Source organism: Python bivittatus, unplaced genomic scaffold (assembly GCF_059951505.1).
Source record: "Python bivittatus isolate LINGU-HERP-01145 unplaced genomic scaffold, Pbiv_v1 ctg000220_np1212, whole genome shotgun sequence".
Lineage (NCBI taxonomy): Eukaryota > Metazoa > Chordata > Lepidosauria > Squamata > Pythonidae > Python > Python bivittatus.
In genome coordinates, this window is record NW_028277048.1 from 30,280,370 (window position 1) to 30,295,570 (window position 15,201).

The 15,201-nt window shown below is 43.4% G+C and overlaps 1 protein-coding gene across 1 annotated transcript; it reads left to right on the plus strand.

Moving 5' to 3' along the window:
* Positions 1-6,373: 6,373 nt before the first annotated feature.
* Positions 6,374-14,763, plus strand: TUBA1B (tubulin alpha 1b). The gene is made up of 4 exons (XM_088138230.1): positions 6,374-6,534; positions 11,402-11,624; positions 11,721-11,869; positions 13,576-14,763. The coding sequence occupies exons 1-4, from the start codon at positions 6,532-6,534 to the stop codon at positions 14,554-14,556; spliced, it is 1,356 nt and encodes a 451-aa protein (XP_087994356.1). The 5' UTR covers positions 6,374-6,531; the 3' UTR covers positions 14,557-14,763.
* The last annotated feature ends 438 nt before the right edge of the window (positions 14,764-15,201 follow it).

Genomic DNA, 15,201 nt, shown 5'->3' on the forward strand with positions numbered 1-15,201 from the left:
AGCAAATGATATTATCTAGGAAGCTGCCATTAACTTACTTAATGCAATTGTTTAGGTGGACTATATCTAATATATAAAGAGTGATGCACCTGTAAGTGTGGGAGACTTGTGTCAGATACATTTTCCCCATAATTCTAGGAATATGACAGGACTTCATTTATTCAACTTTAAATTGTTCCTATTCTCATTTGAATTACATATTTTGGTGTTATACTTGTTAATGGGTATGCCAGGGTTCTTCAAATATTTTTGAGCTGAGGACTGCTTTTGATCATGCTCTAAAATTACATGGGGCCAGAACAAAGAACTATGCTGGCCCAGGCAAAAACTAATTTTGATTTAATGATATTAAAATGCAATTAAATACATATATATTACTCCCATATATTTAACAATTTTCCCTTTCTAACTTTTGGAAGGGCTCTGGAATTTTTTTAAAGCCTGAAAACAAATTGACAATAGTATGGTGACAGAACTGTCATGCTACATATTTATTTTCCTGTCCTTTTAATTTTTTAAAATTATTTGCACAAAAGAGGACAATTTTACATTAATGTTTATTATTTGAGGACTATTGAATTTTATATACGTAATATACATTTATACAATGCTGTGCAATTTAGAGTGACTTAAATAACTGAGTTGAGCTCAGCAACTTCACGGACACATCCATGTAGTTTTCTTGGTCTGGCAATGCCCCTTCCCTTCCCTTCCCTTCCCTTCCCTTCCCTTCCCTTCCCTTCCCTTCCCTTCCCTTCCCTTCCCTTCCCTTCCCTTCCCATTCTTTCATCCTGGTCTAGCCAACAGCCTTTTTCTGGTAGTTTCCCATCCATGTTCTAGGCATCCCAACCTCCAAAGGCTTTTGAGCTCAGCCAAGATGGTAATTTTACCCTATTTTAAAATAGGGAAAAGCATATGAAATATAAGCTTATAAAATAAGTAGGCATAGACCAGATTTCTAAATATTTCCAGTTGAGATTCTTGGCAACTTTGTTCACATATGAAAAGACAAATATGGATGCCCTTCCCCACTGATGTTCTAGCTAAAGTGATTTTGCATAATTTAAGTTGTGCCTGACAAACCTACAGCTATGCTGGTTCCCCCTTGACAAATTTCACTAGTCCTTTTATGCACTATTTGGAGGCTCCAAAAGAGAAAAATGTGAGAACTGCCTACTAAGGATGTAGCCACATATCCCTGAAAGTTCACAAACCAACACACAACTCTTCAGTTTATATATATCATATTCACAAATAGCCTGTTCAAAGAAATACTTTCTGTCTAGCTCAAAGCATAACATGCCCAACTTCAGAGAATAGCAGAGAATCAAGGCTCTTTCATTTATTTGCTATTAAAGTAACAGCCTGGAGTCATGGTTAATGTTGGACTTATTAATCCAAGAAGATCCAGGACCAGGTCCCCACTCAGGGTGAGTTTCAGCCAATCATCTTCCCTCCGTTCAATTTACCTCACAGGATTTCTATGGGGAAAAATTAGAGGAGACCCCTAAGGAGGATGTCTAGAGCTCTCAAGAGAAAAAACTATGATATAATTTAAAAGCCATCCTAAGTAAAATTGTGCATGCAACATATATATATTTGTTAATAAGCAAATGTCTCTTGAAAAAGAATTTAATCATTGGAGCCATAGGCTGTTCTATTAAAATTTTATATCTGAGATCTCTCTCTCTCTCTCTCTCTCTCTCTCTCAGATATAAAATTTTAATATAACAGCCTATGGCTCCAATGATTAAATTATTTTCCAAGAGACGTTTGCTTATTTAAAGATAATGGAAAATGCTGCAACCTGTATTTCTGCAGTGTCAGATTTTCTTTATGGCAAAGGTTAAAAAACCAAAGGTTTAGCAAAGGCTAATAATAATAGTACTAATAACAACAACAGGAAAATAATTCAAGTGTTTAGTGAACAAGTGCTATAAATATAGGTTCAGGGATATTGGAAATGGCAAACATAATTTTTCCAAAGTCCTTAATATGTTTTTGTGAAATTTATATTGATACAAGTCAAGAAGTCTCCAATTCACATCCTTTCATAATCTACTAAATGGTCTTATGCAAGGTGCAACTACAACCACTGACAACTGTGGCAGCAGCAGTTTCATCAAAATGGCAGATTGTATACCCTTTACTTACCTATATGTGATATGACAACACAAAGGGAGTGGAGTGTGCATCATAATGTCACAAGACACATTTTGTCATTTGTTCCCCTATGCCCCCTTGTAAACATCTACAATACAATTCCTTCATCTCCAGTATGGAGATTCTACTAATATCTGAATTCATGCATCACACTAAACTATGTTATATAACTATGTTTATTAAATAAACCACAGTTGGTTAGGTTAATATAATACATTGTAGGTTGTCATGTTATCTATTTTAGAGGGTATCTTCATGATGGAGCCTTAATCTTAACCTCAGTTCACCACAGAGGTAGCCTAAATTTATCCTTAGGTGTTCCAGTTTTAAAGCAGCAATTTCCATCTTTTTCTCACACGTAACAATCTACAATGCCTCATTCATGTTCTTGGTGACAACATGGTCATGGCCCAGTATTTGGCTGTGGTTGCTGTAAGCATGCTGCCTCCCCTCCACGGCTTGGGCTTCAGGAGAGACTGGAAACCTGGGTTTGACAGAGGCATCTGCCTGACATATGTTCCAACAGTCTTTCAGAAGACTGGTGGACCTGTCTATAATAAAGAAGGGCTGTTGGTCAGTTTAAACTGGGAGAAAGATGTGTCACTAGTTCTGTTCCAAATAATTATAGTTTTTCTGCACTTTTGCCAACAAGAGGTTTTGTATGATTATGATTCTTACTGTTTTGCAGGAAACTCTGCCTACTTCAGCCATTTGGCATACTACATGAGATACTTCTAGGTATCACCAATTGTGGTCACTCATTGCCAGCAGTGCCTTTCCCAAGCACTTCCTGGTTTGAGATAATTGGGAGCTGGGGTGAACCCGGCAAGAGCTCTGACAATTTCACCTTCTATCCCCATGTGTCAGGAAGACCAGTGAACATGTGCTAAAAAATAGCCCACTGGCATCGAAAATGAGCCTAAACTGAAGCAAGAGACAGTTGTCTTAATGCACTTGTGTAACCTTCCTCCTGCTCCACCCCACAGTCTTCCTCTGCCCCAGCAACCTGTCAACTAAACTATTTGCAGCACAGGTCTACCAATTTTCTAAAAGACCAATAGACCCATGTTCAGAAATAGCCTGAGGGACCAGGGCCTCTCATTTGGGCATCTTGAAAAGTGGCTAGAACTTCTGTTCCAGGCAACCACCTACATGGGCAAATTGGTTCTCACATCGTTAAAATTAAACAGTGCGATACATCAGGCCATTACCAAAACAAGGAACAGATGGAAACTTTATTTCCTGCTCAAAACAGAATCACTTCTAGCTGTTAATATAAGGTGTGTGTGGGGGGGGGGGGAATGCAAGAAATGTGAATATGATTATAAACAGAACTTGCATTTGATACTCGGCAGCTGCCGGAATTTTTTCCTGATGGCTTCTTAGCTTTCCTACAATACATTATTTATCTGAAGTTCCTGGATTCTTGTGCACCTGTTTTACGTGGCTCCAGCCCAGCTTTTCCAGGTAAAAGCCTCATACCACACTAGTCCAAATCTGCCCTGCCATACTTTTAAGGAGAGTAATTGGTGGTGGCTCTCCCTGTAGGCTGTTGGTGCTGAGAGGGAGGGAGAATGAAGCTAAAGGATCACAATCATTGCCCTTAAATTGTCCTACAGTAACACTTGTAAGGGCAGGACCATTCTCAAGCCTTGTTAGTGAGCCAGGTTACAGAAGTTGCTGGGCAGTGAAAATTATTTACCAGCTCAAGGACTGGAGGAATGCACATTAACATGGCTGTGAGGAAGAGCACTGTGCCACAGATTACAGTGTACAATCCACAATGGCTAAGTTCACTTGACATGCTAAAACCAGAACCACATGGCATAGCATTTATTAAACTAATCTCAAATTTGCAAAGTGGTAATATGGTTTACAACTAGCTAACATGAGAAGTACTTAATATGCAAAAGCATACTAATGTGAAATTTTTAATCATTGGTAGCCCAAGCTACCTTACAGGGATGTTGTTGTAGGAAAAAATAGGAGGGAATGCTATATATGCCACCTTGAGCTCCTGCATGAAAGAATAAAATGATCTTTGATGTCTAAGAAAGGCTGGAGAAAATGTCGCGTTCAAGGTAAGGCTTTTTCTCCCCTGGCTGAAAGCAAAAGATCGCACACCACACGTGCCAACAAAATGTGAGGGAACTGCGCAGCCTGGCTGCAGACAGGAAGTGAAAGAGCAAGCGTCGCCCCTCCCTGCCTGTGGAATGTGTGTCACAGCTTTTGCCAACTGCTGCCGGTTTTTAGTGGCGATTTAGGGCAGGCGAGCGTACAAATGCATCACCCAACAGTAGACCCAACTTCGCCGTGTACCATTCCATAGCGGGGGAACGGGAGGCTGGGAAAGATAAATATGAACAGAAAGTCTGGCTCGTAGAAAACAGGAGCAAGGAGAGAAAAGATTAAAAGGGGTATCATATCGGGCACACTTACAAGCTTGAATAAGAAGATCCATTTAGCAGAAACGTTTGAGGGGATTTAAAAATAAAGGTATTCAGTTTGTGGAAGGCTGCGCTAGCTGAGGGCGGGCCCGGTGGGTGAATGTTACAAGAGATGCCGTAAGCTCACAAAAAATGGTGCCGGCAGACTGAGCACGTGCAAGGGTAAAGATGGCGTTTCTGCAAGGCGTCTTTGCTTCCTTCCTCCGCATTCTTCAGAAATTTAATTCCAGTTTTCTGTCGTTGAAGTGAATAGAATAGTACCGTCAGGAAAAAAGACTGGCTCCTATTTCAGTCCCAGCCCGACCCTTTCCTTACACAAAGCAGTTGAAAACGCTTTGTTTGGGCGACGTGTTCATTATTCTGCACGTTTTTCAACTCTCTTTTTCTATCCTCCGACAAGGACGTGGCGTTAGGTAATACTCCTGCCTCTGTCGGAGGCTTGCAGACTGCAGCACCAGAAACGCATACTATGATCGTCATTGGTGCCGCAGTTTTCCTCTGCAGGATGGAGCTGCGGTCTCACTGCCTCGTCTCACTTCGCCCCCACTCTGCAGCTCTGTTATTTATGGCTTCCGGAACATTCCTAATGTTCTCCATCTTTTGATTCTGTTTAATCCTTGCCCACGTGAGCACGCAGATTTCTTTGGTCTTTATACTAGGATAAAGGGTAAAGCAAGTTTTTCTGAGCCTGTTAGGTTAGCGCCCGATCATGCCGCCGCAGATCCTATAAGCAACAAAATAATCTAAAATGCAACTGTTACTTTCTTTCTTTTGCTCAATTGCACATCCTTACAAATCTCTCCTCCGATTCCGACGTAGGGAGGGAATGCGGAATAAACTTAAGTTGAACCTCAGCTAAAAACACGTCGGTTATTTAAACAAATACGTAGAAGACTTTGCAGCTGTCGACCATTTGTCTTCTGTACCCGCCCAATTCCAGCAAGACTCGGAGCTTTATAAATGTTTTTAATACCACAAGCAACTTTGTATAATTTAATTAGATGCTATTTTAAAAGTATAGCAGACTTAAGCTTAAGAAGCGAGTAAGGTGAAATGGAAAATTGAGGTGCGGGGAGGATTGTAAAATGTAATCTTGGTTTTTTTCTCTGCTTTAAATTTGAATCCAAATGTTATATGAATACATGTATCTGTACTTTAAATGTCAGCAAAATTATACCGGACATCTTTTTTCTTTGGGACAGACTTAAATGGAGGAAGTATCAATTTGTGACGATTATCTCCTTGAGGATATAATATGATCCAAAGAACTCCGACGGGAGCATTCTTCGCCTGGTTTATGTCGCTACAGTTCTTCCTGTACGAATGATGTCTTAGATTTTGCCTCTGCCTCACGAATTACGTGTATCTTTACCACGTTAGAATTGCAACGCGGAAGGAACAAGTGATTCATCTCCCTAAGTAACTGATTTTTTTATACCTGATCCTTGAGCTACTCTAGCCCGTTCCTACAAGGCTTTTCAAAGCAAGGAATTGAGTTGAATGTTACATGTTGTCTTTCGCTTAAGAATGTGTTGGGCTGCTTCCTGGTTAAAGAGGAAGAGTGGATTTAGTTCGCCTCCCCAGCTGTGCAATTTTTTTCTCCCTCCCACAAAAAATTCTCGTTTCCCATAGCAAAAGGAGGGTCATTGCCCTCAGCCAATCACTGATTGTGAGCTCATAGATGGACGTGAAGGTTTGCCCAATGGCAGCCGCGTAAATAAGTTCATTATCCTAAATACATGTAAGGCCAGCTTCCCCATCCAGCCCTGAGAGGGAGATGTGATATAAAAGCAGCGGGGCGGCCCCTTCCTCTTCCATTCTGTTACTTACATCGACTCTTAGCTTGTCGGGAGAAGTAACATCAGAGGCTTCCATTTAATTCCCTTCTCCTGTTTCTTGCCATTCCTTCTTCATCAGCATCATGGTAAGTGGAGGAGGAGAGACAGACAGACCCGGGGAGAGTCGATGCGGTTCCAAGGGAACCTCAGAAGGGGCGGGGGACGGAACGTGATGCGGGGGAGGAGGAGGGGAAAAGAACGCGGAGGCCGAGCGGAATTCTCGGAAAGCCGGCAAAGACCAGGAGGGAGCGGGAGGGGGAGGCGCCCTTACTAGCCTTCCCCAGCCTGGCGCCCTCCAGGTGAAAGTGACAGGAGCTGCGAAATGCTATTATAAGTGAGAGAGGGAGGAAAGACCATAGGCTGCTAGCTCCTAGGAAGGAGGTCGTGTTCTGTCCTAAGCGGGACAGAGAGGTGACGTGGGGTGTCGGGCGATTACTGGAAAGGCGCTCAGGGGAACGGGCTGATAGGAGAACGTGCGGGAGGCGGTTCTAGTGCGCTTGCGATGGCTTGAAATGGAAGGGCGGGAACGTGGTCAGCCGGGTTCCCAGAGCTGTGAGGAGGGGCAGGGCGGGGGTAGGTGGGGAAGGTTCTGGAATAGCTTTCCCAGCCCGGGGGCCCTCCGGATGCGCAGCTAGCTGAGGATTTACAGTAATGCAAGGCATCTGGAGGGCGCCGGTTGGAGAAGGCTGCCCTAAAAAATGGCGGGAGGTGCCCCGTGGTCGGTTGTCTTGAAGGAGACGACTGAGAGCTTGGTGGAAGCCCGTAGAAAGGCTGCGGTCTTCAGCCTATGCAGATCATGCGCTGTTAGTCAAGATACTTACACAAAGTGATTCACTGTTTCTCACCACAACTCGTGAAGTAGGCTAGGAGAGATCACATTTGTATGTCTCGCCTGTGCTCAGAGAGCGCGAAAAAGCCCTCAGTGAGTTTTTCATCTTAAGGGCTGATCTGAATCCAGTCCTTCCCAGTCTACCCCAATAACTCAACCAGTACATCGCCCTGGGCTATAGTAAGCCTGGACGACTGCGAAATATTTCATTCGAGCGGATGTGCCGGCCGTGATGCGCCCGCCTCGCTTCACGACGGGGGAAGGCGATTTCCGTTGGCTTCTCCCGCGCCGGCCGTTACACTTTCCCGCGCGGGACGCCGACCTGCCTCGAGGCAAGAAAAAGCGCGCGCCTGCGCACGCCCGAGGTTGGCGCTGGAGCTGCACTGGCGCGGGGGGGGGGGGGCTGCGCGAGCGCGCTCCTGCGGCTTTTATTCAGTTCTTTGAACAGCTGCCCGACTCGCAAAATGCGACTCGAATCGTAAACCAATTTTCCAGACGGGCATACCTAGCCTCTTAACCCAGTGGGAAATGATACAAGTTCTCTAAAAGCCTCACAGAAGGCCAGCAGGGTTGGGTTCATCTGAATCTTGGGAGGATGGTGGTGTGGGATGGGTGCCTGGGTGCCACAGTTTAATGGGAGACACATGTAACATACCTGCTCTGCTGAATCTTAAGAAATGGGCAGATGCAATCAGAGCAAGACAGTCCCTCAAATAATCTGGTCCTGTGCCTTGAAGGGCTCTATGGGTGATAGTTTGAATCTCACTTGGAAGCCAGTGCAGTTTATGAAATAATGGTGTTAGATAGACATATCACAGTACATCCATAACGATCTGTGCTGCTGCATTCTGGATCATTTGCTGCTTAAAGGGAGGCCCTATGTAGAGTACATTGCAATAATTCAAGTGAGAGGTGGTCAAGGCATGGGTCATTAGGGCCTCCTTGCAGAAACAGGTGCAATTGGCACACAAGGTGGATCTGTTCAAAGACTCTTGGTCATGGCTGGCACCTCTTCAGGCAGGGGTTATGAGTCTAGGAGGACTCTCAAATTGCACCCCAGTTCTGACTTGGGGAGTGCTGTCCCTTTCAGAGCTAAAAATGGAAAGTCTACAGCTCTAGAGGGCCCTGAATCCCACAGCCTCCAGATACTGGAAGGAACTTTGAGGGCATCACTTGATTGGCTGGCTTAAAAACTAACATACTGATGATACTTAACCCCGGGCTGAGCTCAACCAGTGGTACCAAATAAAAATAGGAGCAGAGAGAGGAACCCTGCAAAGCAGAGGTCTGTGAGTAGATCTCTCCCTCCCAATACTGCCTGGAACTGGCCTTAAAGGAAGGAGAACTGCTGTAACATGGTGTCTTCGACTCTTAACCTCCCAAACCAATTTCTGCTGAGAGATCATGAGGGCCAGGATGGATACACCACCCCCATGCAGTTCTGTCACAGATCATCTGCAAAGATGATTAATGCTGTCTCAGTGCTGTATTCCAGTCTGAAAACTGACTAAAGAGGGTCCAGATAATTCATTTCTTCCAGGACCCTCTGGGGCTGCAAACATATCACCTTTCCTAAAAAGGGAAGTTTGAGGATAGGACAAAAATTCTCCAGAAGCATTAGATCCAGGGATGGTTTCTTGGGGAGGAGCAGACTCAGCATCTCTTTAAGAGCTAGTGAAACCATACAATTTCTCAAGGATGTATTCACCACAACCTGAATCCAAACACACATCTACTGGGAGGCTTTAACCACCTGGGGGGGACATGGATCTAACATAAATCTGGCGGCCCCCACTTACAGCCTGAAGACTGCTCATTTCCCCAAGACCAACAGGGTTGAACTCTTCAGGTAACTACTCTAGACTCTGCCTCAGTCGTCTCCAAAGGACCTAGAGAGCCAGAGTCCATCTCAGCAGATCCAAGCAACTTTGTCTGACAAATGCTTCAGATAGTCTTCACAACAGTCCTGCAGATATTCTCCAGACCCAGCCCTACTTAGGAGGGACCAGGTCACCTTGAGTAGCACTGCTGGCCTTCTATCTGCAGATGCAATAAGTGGGGAAAAATAACACTTTGCCATCCTTATCACCACAAGGTAGTCCTTAATAATGGATCTTACCTGTGCTTGATCAGATTTGCTTTTCAATTTTCTCCAGAGATACTCTTTTGCTGCTTTATCTCCTGGAGTGTCTCTGAGAACTAGGGAACTTTCTGAGATCCTTAGACAGTGAAAGTCCTTGCAGGCATGGTTTACTCCAAGGCTATCGCACCCCCCCCAAATTCCAGAAAGTGACTAAGACCATCAAAGCCACAAGAATAACCCCAATTTCTCTCTGAAATCCATTGGGCAGACTAAATAGGTCCTCCCTACAGAAGGGAGTGGCTGCATTGAGCATTCAGGCAGGGAAACTGCAATGCAGTGGAGAGGCTGGTATGGTAGCAGTAATCCAACTGATACTTAAGCTTAAACTGATCAACAGGATCTCTTCCCCCAATTACAGCCTTGTTTTGAGGCTGTATTTATATTGTGTGTTTAACTGGGATTTACTCAACCCACTTTTTGAATTGATATGGTGTGCTGAATCATAAACCAGGGCTGCTATATTTGGAATGCAAGAATCAAGACAACCACTAGATGGCAGCACAAACAAATCTAATGGTTATACAGTATGATTTTTGCAGTTCAAATGTGGTATCCCTGTATAAACTAACCACATTGACTGGCAAGCTAACCTATGGTTGGCAGATTTGTATTTTAAGGTGCCCTGTGATCCACTATTGCTCTGAATTGATCATCCTTTGGAACTTAAATGTACAAATTCATGCTTCCTATCATACATGCTTTCTTTGCATATTGTCTCCAAATTGAACACACGTAGGCATTTGCAGAGGGGCACAAATTATGAAATGTATATAATGACTTCACACAAATGCTGCAACTTACATCAGACTTCTTGCAGATTCAAGTATGTAAGGATGGTATTTGTGTAATGGCATCATTGTGTGATGGAGTCCTTCATGGTGTCCTGCGGGTGCTACTGCAAATCCTAACACAAAAATCAGGCTTACGTGCTTTCATAGTGCAACCCCTGCAGAAAAATGCACACAGAAGTCAGTATAAACATATCAATGAAATGTATGATGCAAATATGTTTCAAGTACATGACTGAAACAACTATTGGTGGTCATAAAAAGGGTTTAGTAACAGTTCTGAGATCTGAACAGCTTTGCTGTCTCTTTAGAAGCCAGTCTCCTCACATTTAAAAAAGTTTAATAGCCAGACATCTTTGTGCCATCTGTTGAGTGTAAGATTCTTAACAAGGATTAAAAGGAATGTGTTAGGACAGGTGGTGCTCAGCAGGACGAGCTGGGTCTGTGTAATGAACACAAATGGATTGTGATGGAGGGAGTGTAGAAGGAAGAGCATGTGACAGGAATTTAGAGCAAGCCCTTAGATAATTCAAGCAAGCAGCAGATGTTCCGCAAAGGAAGTCAATGCTAGGGGATAAATCCGTTTGGCCTTCCTCTGCTTTGTAGACGTGGAAGGCTGACTGTATCCTTTTTGCTTTCTGAGTCACCTGATGGCTTGCAAGAGATGTGACTGCTGGTGCAGGGAGTGGCAGCAGAGAGCGCAGGGAGTGGCAGCAGAGAGCACAGGGAGTAGCTCAGTCATGATGTTTTTATAGACCACAGAATTCCCCTCTGACTAAGTCTTAGTTCTTGAATTTTATTGGGCTTACAAATAGAAGCTTAGAATTGTACTTCTTCAGTGCTGTAAACTGAACTTTTAGTCCAGCCTCTGGTTTCCCACAGTGGCTAATCAGATGTCCTGAAAGCCAACAAGCCAAGACTGATAATCTTCTCCCATTCTTGGGAATTGTCTAGCATGTAATTTGGAGGTTCTACCTTGACATTTTAAAGTATTTAAACTAGACATGTGTTGCTCTGAGTGAGAAAGATAGAGTGAAAGCAAATTTCAAAATGTTTGACAGTGGTCACCCTGTGCCATTTACTCACTGGATCTGAAGCTATCTGGAATGCATTTGATTAATGCAACTACATGTAACCTAACAAGATAAAACAATTAAATATACATCTTCACTGTTTCTCTGTCCTTGCTATAGCGTGAGTGTATCTCCATCCACGTTGGCCAGGCTGGTGTCCAGATTGGCAATGCCTGCTGGGAGCTCTACTGCCTTGAACATGGTATCCAGCCAGACGGGCAGATGCCCAGTGACAAGACCATTGGGGGAGGAGATGACTCTTTCAACACCTTCTTCAGTGAGACCGGAGCTGGCAAGCACGTCCCCAGGGCTGTGTTTGTGGATTTGGAGCCGACTGTGATTGGTGAGTGAGACAATTCCTATGTGTTTTCCCATACTTATATTTTTTTTATTAAAAGAATATAGAAATCTTAATTTGGGGCATTTATCTTCCCCGCAGATGAAGTGCGCACTGGAACCTACCGCCAGCTCTTCCACCCTGAGCAACTGATCACTGGCAAAGAAGATGCTGCTAACAACTATGCCAGGGGGCATTACACCATTGGCAAAGAGATCATTGACTTGGTCCTTGACAGGATTAGAAAACTGGTAAATAACTTAGAAATGGGGATAAGTGAACATTTAGGGTGATCTTGATAGAAGAAAAAAAACTTTGAGAGGTAGCATCTGATATTCTGGAAACTGACATCCTTTCAGGCTTATGTTAAAGAGCCAGTTATCCCAAGCTGAGGATATTTAAAAGGAAAGGGTAACTTGAGGCCAATTTTGCTAAGTGGCAGTTAAACATATATGTTATTATGCTGCATGTTATCTTTTGCTTCCCTTTTATCCCTTTAATCTGTTTCTGGCTTTTGCTTCCTCATGCCAATATCTCCTGTTGTTTCTATTGTGTCTGCTCTCCCATGTTCTATTTCTCTCTTCCTCTCCGCAACTGCTCTTATCCTTTAATATCCTCTCTTTACTTTTCTCCTTCTACTCTCTGTTGATTAGTTTTAAACTTGGCACCTGAAACCCAAAAACCTGGCTTTGAAAGCCTATTAAGTGAACTGAAGAAATTGGACTCACCATAGTTGAGATACAATACGTTGTCACTTTCTGGCCACTTTTTGGGATACTCTTGTAACAAGGGTCTGGTATACTTCATGTAAGGGTCATGTATATTTCAGGATCCCTCCAACATGCTGGAATCAATCTTTGGGGGTTGTTATAGTCCTGTGTTGGCTACTAAACAATCAGCAAAATGTCACTAAATTTAGCATTTGATAAAATTATGTTTTGGTATTTTATATATACTTTTAATCAATTTGTATAGCCACCCATTTCAGCAAGTGACTCTGGGTGGTGAACAACATTAAAATAAAATACAGACAATTACAACAACACTTAAAAAAATTAAAATATATGGCAGCTGAGGAAAGTATCACAATCATCAGTTAACATAAGCAGGAGACAGGTCCCTTCATACACTTGGGTCTTACAAAAGGCTGTGAAGTCAGGGCTACCTTGTTCTCCAGAGAGAGAGTGTTCTGTGGGGCAGGTGCTATGGCAGAAAAGGCTCACCTTCTGAGTCCTGCCGCCTGGCATTCCTTAGCCAAAGTGTGCCCATCCCGCTGGAGCAGATTGGATGGGTAGAAATCCTTGTTATCCTTTTGCTAGGCCCATAACTTTTTTTTTTTTGAAGCCTTATAAAAGTTGATCACACATGAAAAAAATTCAGAACATCCCTGTTTGATGCTGGCTTAGGCTTTGTTTTCATAGCTTTCCCTAGATTAATTATCTGGCCTCTTTACTAGTATGATTAGCTGTTTCTTGTATGCTTTAATATTGGGCTATTATTTATAGCACAATTTTTAATAACCATTTCACATGTGATTACTACCATTCCTACTCATTACTTAGAACATACAGGTACTGACATCTTGGGATTTGCTGGGGATCTGCACTGAGTATAAAGATTGAGGTATAAGCTGTCTTCCAGCTCTGCTTTGTTGCTGCTTACCCCCTGAGCAGAACCTTGATGAATTGGAATCATTAAAGTAGGAAGAATCACTCCATAAGGAATAATTACAGAAGCATTGTTTTTTGTAACCTAAACAACTTCTGAAGTATAGCTGTTTGCACTGAAAGCAGTAACATTAATTAATCTCCTGAATTGGGCTGTGTTAATAACCTTATACTTGGAAATAATAGTCTTCAAACTGGCATGTCTACGTTGATTTAATGTATTCAGAGATATACCAAAAAAAAAAATGTCTGAAATTACTGCATGAAATCTCTTTTGCTGTTTCCAACAGGCTGACCAATGCACAGGACTCCAGGGTTTTTTGGTCTTCCACAGCTTTGGTGGTGGAACCGGCTCTGGTTTTACTTCCTTGCTGATGGAGCGCCTGTCCGTTGACTATGGCAAGAAGTCCAAGCTGGAGTTCTCCATCTACCCAGCTCCCCAAGTGTCCACAGCTGTCGTTGAGCCCTACAATTCCATCCTCACCACCCACACCACCCTGGAGCACTCCGACTGTGCCTTCATGGTAGACAACGAAGCCATCTATGACATTTGCCGACGGAACCTTGACATTGAGCGCCCCACCTACACCAACCTCAACCGCCTTATCAGCCAGATCGTGTCCTCCATCACTGCTTCTCTGCGATTTGATGGTGCCCTGAATGTAGATCTGACGGAATTCCAGACCAACCTGGTGCCCTATCCCCGAATCCACTTCCCTCTGGCTACCTATGCCCCAGTCATCTCTGCTGAAAAAGCCTACCATGAACAGCTTTCTGTAGCAGAGATCACTAATGCTTGCTTTGAGCCAGCTAATCAGATGGTGAAATGCGACCCTCGTCACGGTAAATACATGGCCTGCTGCCTGTTGTACCGTGGGGATGTTGTTCCCAAAGATGTCAATGCTGCTATTGCCACCATCAAGACCAAACGCAGCATCCAGTTCGTGGACTGGTGCCCCACTGGTTTCAAGGTTGGTATCAACTACCAACCCCCCACCGTAGTCCCCGGAGGCGACCTGGCCAAGGTGCAGCGTGCCGTCTGCATGCTGAGCAACACCACAGCCATTGCTGAGGCCTGGGCCCGCCTGGACCATAAGTTTGACCTGATGTATGCCAAGCGTGCCTTTGTCCACTGGTACGTTGGGGAAGGGATGGAGGAAGGAGAATTCTCAGAGGCTCGGGAGGATATGGCTGCTCTGGAGAAGGATTATGAAGAAGTGGGTGTGGATTCTATTGAAGGAGAGGGTGAAGAGGAAGGTGAGGAATATTAGACCTGCTCCACTACATCTCTGCTGCATGGCTCATCTCCATGATTTTTCACTTAATACACTTAGCTTACTAGTTATCTGGGGCAGTGATACTACAAAGGAGTGGAGCAGACACTAGGATGTCTTGCCATTCCACCACGTGATCATGTCAGTTTTCCATGTCTTTGTAAATGTATCATCATGTCTGTGAAATAAAAAGCTATAAAAACATTCTGGGTATGTGCCATTCAATACAGTTTTAAAAAGAATGTCTATTGAGTGACATCAGAAATACAGTATTTTCTGCTACATAGATGCTGCATACATGACGCCACCCAGAATCACTGTGTGAGATGGGCAGCTGTATAAATGTGAATCTGCTTTAGGCCATTAACTTTGGGATGCTACCTACCCTGGCTAGTTCACAAATAGTAAAACCAAGCCATGGAGATTTAATATGTTTGAATCAAGTTTTTTTAGTTGGAAAAATTAATTTCTTTTGATTTGAGGTTCTAAAATGGTACACATGCTAATAGTCCCTTCAACTAAACCTTTCCTATATTGAAAGAAATGGGCCAGTTCTAATGGTTGTCCATCCAAAATTTTGCTATACTGTAGTGCTGAAGAGAATGAAGATAATTCTTGCAGTCTGTCAGCATAAGGATGGGC